We start from the raw sequence: 18402 nt of genomic DNA, 5'->3' as shown, positions 1-18402 counted from the left end.
TATATGAAGCGTTAGGAACCGGCTGAAAGAAACAATTTTCCGCCATGCCACTGAACCGGCTGGCTGTTAAAGTAGTTTGCCAAATCCATAGTAGGGTGATCTTGCGAAGGAATACTTGAACTAATTTGTGAGTTTAGACCACTACCAAAGTGTCATATTACCTTAACATCGCATAGCAAATGACTACATAGAAAATTGTGTACCAGTATTATTTTGAGAAAAATTCAGTACATATATAAAATTTGAATTTCAAGTCTTATACAAATAATTATTTCTATTCCTCGTAAGCTTGGTTTGTGTTGACTACTATCCTTTAAAAATTTCCCGTTTTCCTACACTCCCAATTACGTGGTCCATATTTTTGTTCAGCTTTATATGATCGGACGTGCCATCAGCATTCGGATTTCCAGATTGAGGGGGAGTGAGTATCATCTTAGAATTATAGGTAGGTTATTAAGATGCCCTCTTCTCATTCTGAGATGTCTTTTTTAATCTTTTATCTAATAGCTTATTGTTAGAGGGAAAAGATCATCATTCCATTTGTGTCACATGCAAGGGACAAACTTGTGACATAAATAATTCATAGATGTTCAGAATGTATAGCGTATCAGACAATCTGCTGAAATCATATGTCAGGCTTTTGTCTAGTAAGGTTTATGTGGATTCTAACCATAAGAGAAAATTAAATTTCATATCAGAGGAGAATCCACAGAAAATTAAGATGGTAGAGTTGAGAAGTAAAGAAATGTTGCTATTAAGGCTAACTTCATAAACTCAGAAGTTCACAGTGATATACTAAATTCATATTCTTTTTATTTATAGAGAAATGTACAATTTTCAGGCAGTCTGAGAAGTATGATACTCCCTTAGGTACTGGCAGACTGTGAGGCTATTAAGTGTTCAAGTGCAAATAGGGGGAACCCTGCAGTGGCACTATGAAGAAAAAGTTGAGTGGTTGACAAGAAAAATAAGTTTCACAAACCCCTTAGTAATGCCTACAGCGCACCACATCAGGTGTACTGACAACCACCATATGGGAAATAACTTTGATGACAAGATGAAAGATAGGAATCATGAAGAGCTGTATTCAGGATAAAATGTGAGGGTAGCTAGGAGACAAGTATATCTGCAAAAACTCTTATAAAGTAATGCCTACAATGCACTATTATTATCATTAATATTACTTGCTAAGCTACAACCCTAATTGGAAAAGCAAGATACTATATCCCCATGGGTTCCAACAGGGAAAATAGCCCAGTGAGGAAAGGAAATAAGAAAATTAATTAACAATTAAAACAAAATATCTAAGAACAGTAATAACAATTAAAATAAATATTTCATTTATAAACTATAAAAACTTCAACAAAATAAGATAGAATAGTGTGTCCGAGTGTACCCTCAAGCAAGAGAACTCTGACCCAAGACAGTGGAAGACCATGGTACACAGGCTATGGCACTATCCAAGATTAGAGAACAATAGTTTGATTTTGGAGTGTCCTCCTCCTAGAAGACCTGCTTACCTTAGCTTAGAGTCTCTTCTACACTTACCAAGAGGAAAGTAACCACTGAACAATTACAGTGCAGTAGTTAACCTCTTGAGTGAAGAAGAATTGTTTGGTAATCTCAGTGTTGTCAGGTGTATGAGAACAGAGGAGAAAATGTAAAGAATAGGACAGACTATTCGGTGTAGGTATAGGCATAGAGAAAATGAACCGTAACCTCGACAAATGAAAGAATTCTTTTATATCTAAAAAAAAAAATGCAATCTTAATAATTTGCTTCAAATACTTAAGAGTGTACTGAAGTTAGGCCTAGTTTGAAATTTTTCTTCTTTCTTTTCTTTCCTATTTTTCTGTGCAAGAGGTTTCAAAGTAATAGAACTTGTGGAGATCTATTGCCATGGTATTCAACTTTGCCAGATTGTTATTCGTAAATAGATTTATTTCTTGTGCAGAACAAAGAATAAACATATTCTTCCATGATGAACTGCTATTCCCAAGAAGGGCCAACCACGGAAGGAGCAATCCAGTTATTTTTTATAGTGTTACCATAGTTAAACTATCTGGATATACACATGACCCTTAGTATCTTGAACGGCATTATTTCTATACTAATGCTTGAGGGTTGAGTTTAACATCAGACTTTAACTTTACTCGACTAAGTCAACTACACTAAAATTTTGTAACATTCATCATATGATACAGTATAAACTGAAAACTGAAACACAATAGGTTAACATAATTAGTCCATTAGGAGGAGATTAAATAAATAACAAGAATTAGGAACATCATAACAACAGAGATGTATCGAGTGTGTTATAAAATTACACTTCTATTTTCTCCCCAAGCCACTAACAAAGCATCTTTACAATATTTATGTCATTTTAGTGACATTGTTAACATAATACCATAACAACTAAAAATCAATACTGCTAGAGATTTCTAGTCATTGATGTGGCTAAAAACAAACTAATGAAAAATTTCCCAGACTTATCTGCAATACTAAAGTTTGATTTCATGATAAATTTTACATAGAAATATCAACAGCAAAAAATTCAGGATAAACTCATACACTAAAGAGAAAGGAAAAAATCCATGTACTGGTACTTATTGGAAAAATCTAAAGAATATCAGAAAATTACCTTCACAAATGTATATGTCATTAAGACTTTTATCAGTTCTCTCTCTACATATAAAACCTTATAAGCATCAACCACCTAAAAATATAAATTTAACACAAACTTATCCTGGAAAAAAAGTTAAAAAGTTAGATTGCTTTTAGAATCATCTACAAAATCCATCTACAATACCAATTTCAGAAGTTACTTTTAAAAACATTAGTCAAAATGTTAAAAAAGTATCAAATTAAATGTTAAAAATCAATAAAAAGCTTATAAAGATGCACCAATTAAAATGGAAAATTAAATATTGTAAAAATTGGGTAGTAAGGATGATTTACCTGGTATATGAGAGAGACGAGAGGTATGAGGAGGGGGAGGCTGGGGAGATACTGGGACTGCCAGCAGTGTTGCATCGAGAGCCATAACCATACCCGAACTCTAAGCTACAACACAGAGAGGCATCTATCACACTCATGCTGCCAATCAACTTACAAGAATATTGCTAGGACACTCTTGGAAAGCAAAAAACATCCTCAAGAGTGTGGCAGGAGGTAGGCAAAGGCTTATAAAGGCTGGCTTATGAATTGCAAGCAATGAGGAAGTATTAACATTTGCAAGACATAAAATTTAAATAAAAATATGTACTGGGTAGCATATATGAAAAAGTCAGTCCAAAAAAATACAACATAGCTTATGAACTAGAACACTGGCAAAAAATGAATAAATATAATTTTCCTAACACAAAGTCAACTTAAACTATTGATATAAACATGAATCTGTCGAAGAAAGTCGCTGTGGAAAATACCTTTAGAATACTGTAGCATTTCATGAAGAAGTGGTGAGCTAAACTGTTTATTATAGAGTATTTTATTACAAAATATTATATAAACCCCTTAATAAACAATCTTACCTTGCCCTAAAACCTAAACTAAGAAAGAATACAGTACATAATATTCCACTTTACTATACTGTACTGCAATACTGTAATTCAAATTAAGAAAAAATATATCATTTAACCAGGATTAACACAAATTGCAGTACTGTACTGTTTAGTAATATCTAAAATCATTCAAACTAAAAAATCTGCTAATTCCAATTACAATGCCAATTTCATACGCTATCTTCAAAACTATTTATCCGCAAAGGTCAAATCAGTTACTAATTGAATGCTAGAAATCAATTGAAGTGTAAATATCACTGCGTAAATGCAGTAGTCTAGCTCTAGCCAATGAATGCCAACCATTAAATCCTTGCCCAATATTCACTATCCCAAGAAAATATACACTACAGTATATCAATATAACCGATAGAATCTACAAAAGTAAGAAAATTGTAACCCTGAAGTATGCAATAAGTTGAAAAATTATGCTTGACTTGAAACACACCTATCTAACATAGAAAATTTTAGTCTTGCCACGAGAAAAAGAATATAGCACAAAAATAAGTTATAATATTAATAAAACAGAAATGAAAAAATAAAGACATGAATATTGACGATGCACCAAACTATTAAACACAACTAGCTTGGAAATTTCTTTCAAACAGCAACAAAAGTACTCTCCATGTTCATAAACCCTCGGCACATTCCTTTTCATAATACTATGCAGTAATTTACCATGAGTTCTGAACAAAAGTTATTTATATTGCTGTGTTTACCAAATAACCTCCAACAATTTCACTCATGAAAATTTTCACAAACGATGTGTCAAGAGGAACATAAAATTTCAAATAACTTTCATAACCAAGAATAATCACCTCTGATATTTCTGGTCAAATATCCTCTTTACATCAATATGAAACATGGAAGTCTCTTAAGTTTATTTTCCTTTGTTACCTTTTCTTGTATTTCCCATAGAGTTCCTGGCTTTTAACATCCTTCTACTGACAAAAGTGTTAAAAGTCTATATTCAACTGGGTTTAAAAATAATTTTGATCTTCCATCAAACAGATCAACTGTACAGTATATCATATTCATAAATATCTAACAAAAATTCTTTAAACAGTTCATAACTAGACTTAAAATCTCCTTGGTTTATATTGTCTAAATTTATGATAATACAGTTTTATAACCTAATTTTTTTTTCATATAAACCCATCAGCCATATATGTGCACATATTCATGATCTACAAATGTCCAGACTCAACAGTAATTTGCCATTTACTTTGTCAGTAAAAATCTGACAATTACCTCATGTACTTCTCCATCTAGAGCCTGAATGTGTCAAATGCACACCCATTCAAGGACTTCAAAGAAGGCGGCCTCAACCTGCAGAGCTGTGATTGTCTCTGCATTGCCTTGGTCCAAGTGTTCTAAAAGCACCACAATGTTCTTGGTTAATGAGCACTTTTTTTGCCAGTATCTTTGGTGGTGTTGACACACTTAGCATGGTTGGTCAGATACTAATGGGTTTCCTGTCAATGGTAGCAGGGAGAACTTAAATCTCATGCCGTTACAAAATGTCTTCTCTTTGCCCATCTAAATAACCCTTAGGAAGCTGCTAAATAACGATCACTCTTATACTATGATGGAGAGATGAAATGGGACATAGAAAAGAACTAGTTATCTGCTTCACCGTGGGTAGTGTCATAGTTTGAAAACAAAAGGACTCAGATGTCAAATACTTCTTCTTGTATATCCAGACTTCCTTATGTGCCTCTCAGCAACTTAAGAAGTTTGATTACCAAGTTCACTGCTGGTCCTAATGGTTACAAATGGTGTTGTCCTTATTCAGGTGTTTACAGCAATAATCCAATATAGGGTCATCATCAGGTCAGTTGATGCCTAGTCTTGTAAACAATGTTAAAATCCTTTGACTCCCTATGCTGGGAGAAAGAACTGTCATGGTCAATAAACTTGTTGCAGTTCTGTCTTGATCAAAACTTGGAAGGAGATTAAGATGGTAAAAAGACTCAAAAGCTGGAAGTAATAGCCTTATAGTGACTTGGGTGCCTTCAGTCCAACAACTGCCTGGAATTGAGTTGGCCTTTCCCTACTTTGCTTATTCTCTTATGAAGTTCGCGTCTCAGAACCGACAAAGCAGCTGACTGCAAGTCCCTGCTCTGATCATAATCATTGTTGGCTTGCCAGAAGGTGAACGTAAACAGCTGCGCCAAAACAACAGAATACAGTTAAGCCTGAGCTGTGGTATAGCTATTGGTGTGATAGTGGTCACTTCTGAAGATGTCAGAAGACATGTAGAAGTGATCATAGAGTGAAGTACAGTCACTGCAAATAGTGGCACAAAGGAGTCAGTCATGTTTCTTTATTGCCTTGCCTGCTGAAATACTATATCATTCTTGGAAGAAACAGTCTTCTTTAGAAAGGACAGCTACCTGTTAGCCTTGACTAAAGGCACATTAGATGTATGGGTAGTGAGAAGACCATATGTCAAACAGGCTAGTCAGAAGACTAGGTTGATATCAATAGGGTCAGTCAATCAGTGGGTACAGCAGAACAAGCAAAAAAAAAAATAAAAGGAGAGAGAGAGAGAGAGAGAGAGAGAGAGAGAGAGAGAGAGAGAGAGAGGAGAGAGAGAGAGAGAGAGTATTTATATTTGTCTTGCCATGTAGTTATATACATTTTTCACTTCTCACCAGTAATAGCATGGCTCATCACTCCCATCAACATCACCCAGAATGAAAGGTACATTTTGCTGTAAATCCAATTAGGTGCCTATAACAAGGTCTTTTTTTTTCAAATCATAAATGTGATTAGGTCCTTAATGACAATACCCTGCATAGAAGTTCCATAGTTTTGAGACCCGTAATAAAAAAATATTTTTTTCCCACCACTGAATTAGTCATGTCTTTGTTTTTGTTTTTAAACAGTAAACATAGGCAACTAGGCCCTTAATACTGATATCATCTTTAGAGATTCCATAATATTGCGAACCCTTATTCATCACTTAACCCTAGAAGGTTCCAATCCTTTGTTAAGGGTTTGTATTTATTAAGGAAAAAAATAGGGGAATTACAAAATTTTTTGGGTAAATGTCGATAAAACTGAGCTTCAGGAGGAGGCACCAATACCAACATCAGGCGACTATAGAAATAAGAAATTTCATTATCAAAATTTTATTTAAAAATAGCATGTTTTCTAGTGTGTGGTGAACTCACCATACCATTTTAGACCTCCAAATAGCAATGAGTTGACAAGGGAAGATTTACCAAAGCACAGTAAGTCTTTCTGCACTGGCAAATCTTCATTTACCAACTCGCTGCTTTTCAAGTCTTACTATGCGGTGGTAAGTCACCCATACATAGAAAGTAGACTTGGTCAGACCAGTGAGTACTGTATTCCTGTTACTGGGGTTGAAGAGCATTATTCATGGATTTAATGGCTTCTGTGGGTATCTCTCCTACCTAACCCTCACGAATAATAAGGTCTGACTGTAAAGAGATAATGGTTGAAATAAAAAAGAAAAACATTGATTATATCATAAATAAACCTGACTGGAAATTCAGGCTAGAGCTTTTAAAAGTTCTTTAAACTCGGCTAAGTGAAAGTGATTTATTGTATCTATACCTGAAAGTTCATGTACCATATGCAGCAAGAGACTAATATTTGTCCGTTGGACTCAAGACTGTTGAGTCTGGTGACATTCAAAGGCCATGAATGTGGGCAACTCATATGATTGAAAGGGTTTGATGGAAAAAAATAATTATCAGCTAAACAAAATCCTCCAAAAAGTAATATAAACACTTTTGCCTGTCATAAACAACAACTGTACATAAAAGGATTATCATTTTCAAAATACAATAGAGCTATGTATTGTATCATGAAAAATTTCTGGATACAAATCCAACATAATATAATCAAATGTTGAAAGTATCCGAATAAACCTTATCTTAAGTCTGCAATCCCCACCAAGGCTTATTGTACTCTACTTACAGATCCACAGGTGACATAAGTTCTGTTGAGTCAAATATTAGTAGAGTATTAAAATCGGTTTATCATTAGCAAAGTTTAAATGCAATAAGCCTGCAGAAGTCTAATGAGGCAAGAATTATAATTCTTCTTTAGCAGATGCTGTTAGCTTTATTTTAAAACATGGTAAATAGGACAAAAACGGACAAAAAGTATGTTATCATGCAATATCAACAGTTAATATTTTACACAAAGGCTTATTAACTAATCAACAGAGCACACTCAACTATATATAAACAAATAACAAACACCAATACCTGATCATCATGAAACACACACAGAAAACACACCATTCAGGAGCATATAAAATCTGATTGTTAATCCAATTCAACAAACACACAAAATATTTTATCCATTTACAGCCCTAGATACGTTTTCTTAGTTATACTTTATAGGAAACTTAGTTTCTCAAGTTCACTTAATTACTTTCTATCAATATGTACCCACATTTTCATATCCACTTATTACCCTATATAAGTATTATTGAGTATATATATATACATATATATATATATATACATATATATATACATATATATATACATATATATATATATATATATATATATATATATATATATATATATATATATATATATATATATATATATATATATATAATATATATATATATATATATATATTTCCTGTATATTATATACTGTATATATACATATATAATTACATACATACAGTAGATACAGTACACACATACAGTAGTACCTTGGGTCGAGTAATCTGAATTTGGTAACAAGTATCGCATCAGTCTGTGAGCAAAAATTTTAGCATTGTATCTGGACAGTCATTTTTTGTACACGACTACTTATAAGACTAGCACTAAATCAGTGACATGGTTACCATATGGTATCTACATAGCATTTATATGAATTTTACCACATTTTCATGCCATTTTCAAGTATAGGGTAAAATATGTTGTCTCTACATAAGTTTCATGTCAAAGCTGAACGTACGAATGTAAAGTAAAAAAAGACACCTAAAGGTCCGTAAAGCATAATTCAAGTGCTTTTGTTAGCGATAGTGAATGTTGTTTAAGGGTGAGAGCTCCCATTAATTGATCAGAATTGCTCATAGAAGGAGATTCTCATTCCAAGCTCTTAATCTTTACAAAGAGAAAGGGAGATTCCAATTTATTAATAAATCTATTTTTTTAATGATAATTAATTTCTATTCTTTTATGATATTAAGAGTTATACATTGTTCAATAATTAACCTAAAATATAAAAATACAAATAGTGTTCATATGTATTTATGGACTTGTGTGCATTGAATGACCTGCCTTTATTTCTTATGAGAATTTTTTTTTTTTTTAAATATGAATATCTCCAGTTGTGAGTTTGCTCCCAGAACAACTTAAAATCATAAACTGAGGTATTACTGCAAATGTATACATACATACATACATACATACACACAAATACATACATACATACATACATACACACAAATACATACATACATACACACACACACACACATATATATATATATATATATATATATATATATAACAAGATCTGATAAATAAATACGCATAATACACTGATCTATTCAATAAGAAATTATTAGTACAATTTGTGAGAGTCCTGACTGCATCCATACAGAAAGCTTAACTCCTTTTCTTACATTCGTTACTTTTCTTTTCCCTTGGGCTTAACCTTTGCCTCATATAACATGTTTATTACTTGTTCAACAATGATTTTAAATTTTGGTTCTAAATTTGTGAGAGAGAGAGAGAGAGAGAGAGAGAGAGAGAGAGAGAGAGAGAGAGAGAGAGAGAGAGAGAGAGAGAGAGAGAGAGAGAGAGAGAGAGAGAGAGATGTAAATGGCAGAATTATGCTATAGTTTGAAAATCTATAAATTTTTCTTCCATCTTCTTTATGTAAATATACTTTGAGATTTCAAAATGCCAATAATAAAAACGAGTAAGAATAATAATACATAAAAAACAATTGTGAAGATTGGAAACTGTATAAAAAATAGTAGAAGTTAGTGAAGGGCCAATTTATAGCTAGAGCTCACCCATTAAACTCAAATTTTTGAGGACTGACCGACTCCTCGATCACAGATAAAAAGATGCCTCTGTTCAAAAATGGAAAAAAATTTGTCGGAAATCTTTGAATTCCCACAGTACATGTAATATGATCACAATTAACTTATTTGGTGACTACTATAGCAATGCATACAATTTTGATTACTTTGATACTAGTTGTATTAAAGCACAAGATGCATGCAGATAGTCTATAAATCATGCGCTTGCTAATATACAATACTGCATTATTATACTAACACTATTTGTGTATGCTTCAACTGATTAAAACTTAATAAGGCAGATTGACAATGTATACTATGTTATTATCCATAAAATTTTAATAATAAGCAAAATAATGAAAGATGTCCCCCAAACTTTTATATACAGCCGGGCCCTGAATAGTTCGAGAATTAGTGGATAACTCATATTTGAATTCATATTATTCAAATAATATATCTTATGGGAATAATAGAATTAGGTGGATAACAAACAGTCTTTCATCCTTCTGATGATCCTGGCCGAGACCTGTCAAGCTCATAATTTCTGGCCAGGGAGCAATGAAGTCATTTTTCTACATATTTATGTTGATATTTTGTAGTGTATTTAACAAATAAATAGATGGAAAGAAATTGAAAATTGCATTAGAAACTGAATATATTTTCTATACTGTATAGCCCTTATGGTTAAATTAATAGACGATGCCAAAGTACGTAATCGGATTTTCTGAGGGATAAAGTGATAGTTATTAAAAATATGATATGGAAATATGTTTGGCAGCACTAATCCAAAAGTGAAGAAAGATATCGAAGAGCCCGATCGTATACAGAGTAACATGAGTATGGATGCCCGTAGCCATGCTCACTATCCTTTTCCACAACCTAAACGTGGCAAGAGAATACACTGGACATATACATCATTGGATCTCACACTAACCTCTGAACAATTTGAGACAATGCCATTTCCTTTATAATTATCGTACACTGAGCATCTATGTCACGAGATATCATAGTAACCATCGTACTATCCGAGGAGAATGTACTTTTCCTTCAAATGACTGTTATTCAAATTAAATTTTTTATATCTTTATGAATCAGAGATGGGTCATACTTTCAGGGGCCCGATTGTATTTCTATTACATTTTCAAGAACAAAAATCTTACAAAACAAAAAATCCTGTACACTACTAAGGGAATTAAATTAGTTTGATTTTTTTCATCTTTTTTATAACTCATGTTTTAGAATAATGAAATGTTGACGATATATTTACGAATAGGCCCTAAATATATCACATTCTCCTTGTATAAGATTGCCATTTAATATGACAAATTTGGAGATTATTTGTATTTTTCTCTTACTAATACAAACCTGGAGTTATTCATGTGGATTATCTTTTGGAATACCTGAAAGGTAGCAAATTAAACTTTTGGTGTGAGGTGGCAACCCCACCCAAAAACTGGGTAGGGGTTGACCCCGGGTACCCAGCCACCTATGTATATTCTCACAGATCAATGAGCTAGTCACTTTTTCTATAGCAAGCAGTACTTATTGGGGGACAGGTGATGGCAGAACAATTAATATAAATAACTACAGGTTTGTATTAGTTAGGGAAAAATACAAATGATCTCAGAATTTATAATTTGCTCCTACACCACAAGTCTTATGTTATTTATGTGGATGATTCACCGCTAAGTGGGTGGTAAGGCCAACCACTGACTTAGTCGTTGACCTGGGTTTGCCTAGTACAGTATAAGACTGTAATCAAGGGAAAATCTTGTCACCTCATTTAAGAACAAATCCTAAGGCCTAGACTCTGGATAGACTTGAAATGTGACAGCAGTCTTTGATAAACTGCTTTTGAACTACTAATATCATAAACACTTTTACAATTTGAAAAAGTCAAACAAGTTTTTGTATCTTAAATCTTCAGTTTTCTACCTTGTCTCATCATCTGTGACTTTATGAGCATTCATATACACCTTGTTTGATCTCTACCCTCAGTGATAAAAAGTTCCCCCTTCTGCATTTATCTAAAAGTGGAATAGCATAGTATACAGTGCAATGTATCTAAATAGAAAAAATAGTGTCAAGAAAACACACAATCAAGTCAACTTGCTACTAAAAACTTATAAACAATGTTAACATTCTCTATTTTATTGGTAAATTAAATAAAAACTACATTTATACATGAAAAAAGTGACATCTTCAATAAAAAATGCAGCATTTCCTGTATCACCATTACTTGGAAAGTAAGATAAATAACATGAAGTATTCCATGAATATCAACATTAGAAATTATCCTTAACCATATAGTGTAACTTGATAATGTTAAATTGAAATTCTGCTCATTTAACTTACCCATCATCCGGAGAACTAGCTAAACGAGGTTTTTCACCGTGCCTGATACTCCGGTCAGCTGGAACGGATATACTCCTGGAAAACTCCTGTTGATTCGTCAACCTTACTCCTTTTTTCTTTCTCCCTAGTCTGGAAATTTAGAAAAATATCTAAAGTTGAACTAGTCTAAATCCCAATGGAGACATCTTTTCCTAATATAAATTGAAGTTTTCTTAATCAGGTATATTGTCTTTGATTATTTTCTATGACCAACTAATGACAATAAAATTATAATTTACGAGTTTCAATAGCTATCCATCATCTAACACAATGGCCACAAATCAAAAGATAGTTTGAAATTATTTCACCAAAACATTGATGAAAAAATATACAAAAAAATGGCAATCAAAATTACCTAGGTATTCTCATTAGGTTTATTCACTTACATTCAGAAAATCAAGTCTGGGTTACATAATAAAATATTCATAATCTAACAAACATACAGGTATTACCAAAAATAAATTTCAAATCAGTCAATCCTGACAAGTATATGGAGAACTGAGCACTTCATGTTTTTTAGATCATGGCATAAGGAAGAGTTCTCGATAAATTTTGAGAGCATTTCTAGGTAAATATCAATTACTGAGAAAAAACTAATTTTTCAAAGATATCACAAACTGTACTAAACCTTGCCGGAATAACATAATATTGATTAATGTAAGGCCAAAAGGGGAATTCAAATTATGACAATCACCACTATAGAAGTCATAGATATCTGACAAGACAACTCACTAACTCTATTGAGAGTTGTCAACATTCTTTTAGCAATGCTGCAAACACCCATGGAAAATTACTGTCCTATTAGTTACATTGATGTTTAATTCTTGTAACTGACCATGATCCTGCTTAACATAATGGGTTTCCTTGTCTCAAACACCCTATCACATGGTTGCCATAGACTTACCCGACAATAAATATTTTGGAAATATCACAGTTAACATACAGCAGACTGCCACCATGATCATTTACTGATCATATGGTGCTCTATTCTGTATGCATTCACCACATTGAGTTTGCTCTCCTATAGACACCCATTTATGGAATAATAATCATAAATAAATAAAATTTCTTCATTGTAACTAGCCCTCAAACCTTGAAAATTCTATTGCAATATATTTGACTACAAGAAACTATGAGAGGTTACTCGAGTGCCATATGTGGATGAAATCATGGTGAAGGGTAGATGGAGATGGTTTGGGTATGCTCTTCGCACTCCACAATTGAGATTAATTTGCCAAACTAGAAGAGTTGGAAGACCAACACCTACATGGCTGAGGACTATGAAGCTTGAAGTATATGATGAATGGAGAAGCACTGATTTAAAAGCTCAAGATAGAGACGACTGGCAAAATCTAACCAAGGCCCTTTGGTCAATAAGTGTGGGAGGAGATGGTAATGATGATGGTAACTGACTAAACAAATTATTTTCTGGAAGACTCTCGAGGTTAGATCTACACAATGCGATTCCCTGATTAATAAGAGGTTCTAGCTGAAGATTTTAGATTTGGTCTTGATATAGTAGGTCTGGCATTAGTAATTTTCTTAGTGATTTTATCTATTACCTGTTGGAGAGCATAATGGACATATATTAATTTCAATAGGACTTGAACAATCTGATGCCTTGGCCCTTTGTGTTGATTTCCCATTTTTTTTTCTCAGTTGCTAGATGATAAAATATAATAACTATTAAATAATTTTATCTTGCTTTCAGACTTAAGGGAGAAAGATGGAGATCTCTCTCTTTCACTATGGGATGACGGAGAGCTACTAGGTTTTGGCAGTCTGTTAGAGAAGAGGGGATTATATATGTGGCAGTAATACATCAGGTACAAGGAGACCTGGTAACACTTTCAGATGGCATTTAATTGGCTTAAAAAATTTTATATCAGTTACATTTCCAGTTTTACAGAGGCACTACTATAGCCAAAGTGATTGAATTTTCTCATGCTGAGCCTTGTGCTTTGGTTTCAATGTTTTGCATATTTTTTGTTTTTGTTTCATTTGTTGATGTTGGCTACCCCCCAAAATTGGGGGAAGTGCCTTGGTATATGTATGTATGTAAGATTGAAACATTTTTCTTAATGGTAAAATATGTTTCTGTCCCTTTTGTTTCATCTGTTTTTCCCTAAAAAATATTGTTTTTACGAGGTTTACTTTTCACAGATGCTATAAAACATAATTAGGGCAAATAACAATGTAGATTATAAAAATAGGGAGAAAACGACTTATACTAACTGGCCAAGCAAACAGATATAGCAAGGAAAAATATGTAGCATGAAGGGTTATAAAAGATGAAAAGGCCAATGTTCTAACTAAAGATAGGAGAGGACCAAACAGATAAAAAGAATAGTTTCGGGAGCTTATGAATGTGGAGAATGCCAGAGAGAAGAGACTGATTGAAGCTCTGTGGACATGTAGAGAAGTACGTGTCATATGTGACATGAAGGTAAGAAATGCTTTAAAGAAAATGAAAAAATGAAAGCCAGTGAACCCAGACGTTATCCCTATGGACGTGCTTGGAAGATGTAGCAGTGAGGTTCCTGATAAGGTTGTTCATCAGAATCTTGGCAGGGGAGAGAATGCCTGAAGAGTAGGTAGCAAGACTAAAGTAGTTCGAGCATGTGAAGAGACGGGAAGAAGAGTACTGTATGCTGGGAGGAGGATGCTAAGCCAGGAACCACTAGGTAGAAGGAGAGGAACGCCTAAGAAGAGATTTACAGATTCAATAAGCAAAGATACAAGGGCAGTTGGCATGTCAGGCTAAGATTCAGTAGATACAAGTAAATGGAGACATGATCAGCTGTGGCGACCCCTGGATGGGAGATGTCAAAAGAAAAAAAAAAACAGCTGTAGTTTACACCTTTTGTGTCATATAGCGTCGGATTTGCTAATTACTTCAACCATAAAAGAACTCTAGACCTTGTATCATTTTTTATAGAGCTAGGCACATAGTCCCATTAATACATTTTATTAAGGTGATTAATCAATCATCTATTTTTAAAGAATCTCACCTAAGCATATAGCAAAATTTGCCTGCGTTGATAAATATATAGTTTGTAGTAAAAATATACAAGGTAAAATGCAAGTATTTAAGCCCTTGCATAAACAAATAAGAAGAGCATTCTGTTAGGTGGTTTCAAGACATTAAGAATATTATGTAAACACCTGAAAATTCATGAATTTTATAAACAATTCAAAGTGCAATAAAAATTATTTCCATATAGATACAGGGAAGGAGAAGGATCAAACCACATGCCACTACGGAAGAGGCAGCAGTCCTACGTGTCATACTCGGTGAGAAAAGGGTCCTCAATCAGTTGTGCAGCTGTTGCTCTCTTGGTCGGATCTGCTTCAAAACAACGAAGGATAAATATTCTTGCCTTTTCAGTTAGTTCTTCAGGGATGTCTGGATGCATTTTGTACAGTCCTACCTGTTTGACAGAGATCTGAATGAGTGATGCAATTTCATAAAAGATTCAGTATTCATAAAGGTATACAGTAAAGTAATATTTACCATCAATTCTTAGCTTATGATAAAAGTAACACCAACAAATTAGTTCATCACTTCATTTGTATTTTAGGTAAAATTTACCCCTTAGCACTTTAGAACAATGTGGTCAGTGTACACTATACAGGCACAGAGAATGTAGCACAATGTCTTCTGAAAGGGTATCTCTAGAATACCTGTACATACATACATACTGTACATATACCAAGGCACTTCCCCAATTTTGTGGGGTAGCCGACATTAAACAAATGAAACAAAAAAGGGGACCTCTCCTCTCTACGTTCCTCCCAGCCTGACAAGGGACTCAACCAAGTTCGGCTCGTACTGCTAGGGTGCCACAGCTCACCCTCCCTCGTTATCCAACACAGATGAAGCTTCATAACGCTGAATCCCCTACTGCTGCTACCTCCGCGGTCATCCAAGGCAACGGAGGAAGCAGCAGGGCCTACCAGAACTGCGTCACAATCACTTGCCATTCATTCCTATTTCTAGCATGCTCTCTTGCCCCTCTCATATCTATTCTCCTATCACCCAGAGCTTTCTTCACTCCATCCATCCACCCAAACCTTGGCCTTCTCTTGTACTTCTCCCATCAACTCTTGCATTCATCACCTTCTTTGGCAGACAGTCATTTTCCATTCTCTCAAAATGGCCAAACCACCTCAACACATTCATATCCACTCTAGCTGCTAACTCATTTCTTACACCCGTTCTCACCCTCACTACTTCGTTCCTAACCCTATCTACTAGAGATACACCAGCCATACTCCTTAGACACTTCATCTCAAACACATTTAATTTCTGTCTCTCCGTCACTTTCATTCCCCACAACTCCAATCCATACATCACAGTTGGTACAATCACTTTCTCATACAGAACTCTCTTTACATTCATGCCCAACCCTCTATTTTTTGACTACTCCCTTAACTGCCCCCAAACACTTTGCATCCTTCATTCACTCTCTGACATAAATCTGCTTCCACTCCACCATTTGCTGCAACAACAGTCCCCAACTACTTAAACTGATCCACCTCCTCAAGTAACTCTCCATTCAACCTCGCACCACCTTCCCTTCTCGTACATGTCATAACCTTACTCTTACCCACATTAACTCTCAACTTCCTTCTCTCACACACCCAAATTCTGTCACTAATCGGCCAAACTTCTCTTCCGCGTCTGCAACCAGTACAGTATCATCCGCACTGTACTGGTTGCAGAATACATTCCATAAAAATGGAAGATTTAATGTTTGAAAATTCACAAACAAAATATAAATAATGCAATGTAAAAAGTAATAAAACTTGGAATACAAGATTTCAAAAGTCTATTTCTATAAAAAAAATAAAAAATTCTAATATTAAATGAATAGAAAAATATGTAAAGAATAGGCCAGACTATTCGGTGTGTGTGTGTGTGTAGGCAAAGGGAAACGAAACGTAACCAGAGAGAAGGATCCAATGTAGTACTGTCTGGCCCGTCAAAGGACCCCCATAACTCTCTAGCAGTAGTATCTCAACAGGTGGCTGGTGCCATGGCCAACTTACTACCTATTTAAAAACTATTATACTTAATGAAGATTACACGTGCCTTTACTTTATAATATAATTTCTACTCCAACATGGAGTTTAGTAACTACTAATTTATAATCTTAAAGTCCTTTTTGTTTATAACCGTTAACTGGAAAATGTAAGGTTCTTTAATAAGTTGTAACTACTGTAATGGCAATGTCACGCTATAATTTTGAAAAACTTCTGCATAAAAACACTAAAATTGATTTCTAAAAAATAAAACTATCTAAAGAAAACATGATATGAAATGTGTTTTATTAAACAAAGTGGTAAGCCATGGTCATAAATGTGTTCAATACATATATTTGAAGGAAAACAAATTCTATACCCATAAGCAATGAAGCTCGGCCAGGCATTCCATGGTGACAGGTAAACCTGGCAGGTATTAGTCCACATATTCTATATTTTTTATACAACTAGCCAGTTACTGATTGCACTTTTTAACAATATTTACATGAGTAAAATGTCTTAGGCCTCAAGAGGGCTATTTTCTAATTTTTCTATAACTGCATCATAAAAAGTCAAGTTTTTATTTAAACAAGATTGAAGTATTTCAGTAAAACTTCCTAACTGGTTCACGAATTTTGGTTTTTCTGAACAACCTCCTTCCTAAATGCTATGTTGTTTCTAGTAAAAGGTTTAGTGCTGGATACACTCAGAAAGTTACATTTGAGTCAGAGAAGGACATAAAGATTCATATTTATGAAGTGGTAGAACAACTGCCTCTTTATTTCCATAAAAAAAACTTCTTTGGAAGTTATGGCAACAAATAAATTTACTTAGCATTGTGTGCTGTGGTAAATGTGGGGATATAGTTTAAATAAGAATTTACTTGAACTAAGTTGAAGTTTTTTTTTATTTACTCAAAGAAATATTTCAAGATTTAACTAATACATAAGTAAATAGTTTTAAAAGTTTGATAGTGGGAATATGTTCGGAATCCAATCTGGAAACTCAAGTGTTTACGAGTTTACTTTGGTTTATAATTGGTTATCACTGAAATGAGTTTCAGGGGGTCAATAAAAATTTATTACTCTATGATGCTACTTTCCTATCTGCTTCCATTACTAACCAACCTCCATCAATGTCGGGGAATCATCAATATGAGCATCAGGGGAGTTTCACAGAAAAAAAAAAAAAAAAAAACAGAATTTCAGTTATAAAATCTATTATTTCTATACTCAACTGATGTTCATATACATGACCCCTCATCCTGGTTTTGCCTGCAAGGCTGAAAGACAAAGCAACTACAATAAAATGCAACTAAACCTAGAAAATAAGCCATCAACTGCCAGACTGACTTAACCCTGGATAGGTACGGTGGGTCGTTCGCGAC

The 18402-nt window shown here is 34.0% G+C and overlaps 1 protein-coding gene across 8 annotated transcripts in view; it reads right to left on the bottom strand.

The window, feature by feature from the left end:
• The window catches only part of Ask1 (apoptotic signal-regulating kinase 1), a 196408-nt gene that overhangs the window by 110070 nt on the left and 67936 nt on the right, over window positions 1–18402 (bottom strand). For 4 of the 8 annotated variants that reach the window (XM_068366648.1, XM_068366641.1, XM_068366644.1 and 1 more), the window contains exons 17-19: window positions 15273–15421; window positions 11952–12080; window positions 2959–3063 (exon numbers count right to left, since the gene is read on the bottom strand). In XM_068366648.1, the coding sequence (XP_068222749.1) occupies window positions 2959–3063; window positions 11952–12080; window positions 15273–15421 (383 nt within the window). Of the gene's footprint in view, window positions 1–2958; window positions 3064–9587; window positions 9648–11951; window positions 12081–15272; window positions 15422–18402 lie in introns of all 8 variants that reach the window. The other 4 variants (XM_068366643.1, XM_068366645.1, XM_068366646.1 and 1 more) reach the window with 3 other exon arrangements.

Source organism: Palaemon carinicauda, chromosome 44, assembly GCF_036898095.1.
Source record: "Palaemon carinicauda isolate YSFRI2023 chromosome 44, ASM3689809v2, whole genome shotgun sequence".
NCBI lineage: Eukaryota > Metazoa > Arthropoda > Malacostraca > Decapoda > Palaemonidae > Palaemon > Palaemon carinicauda.
The sequence above is the reverse complement of the archived record's forward strand: the minus strand, read 5'-3'. Positions and strand labels throughout refer to the sequence as shown.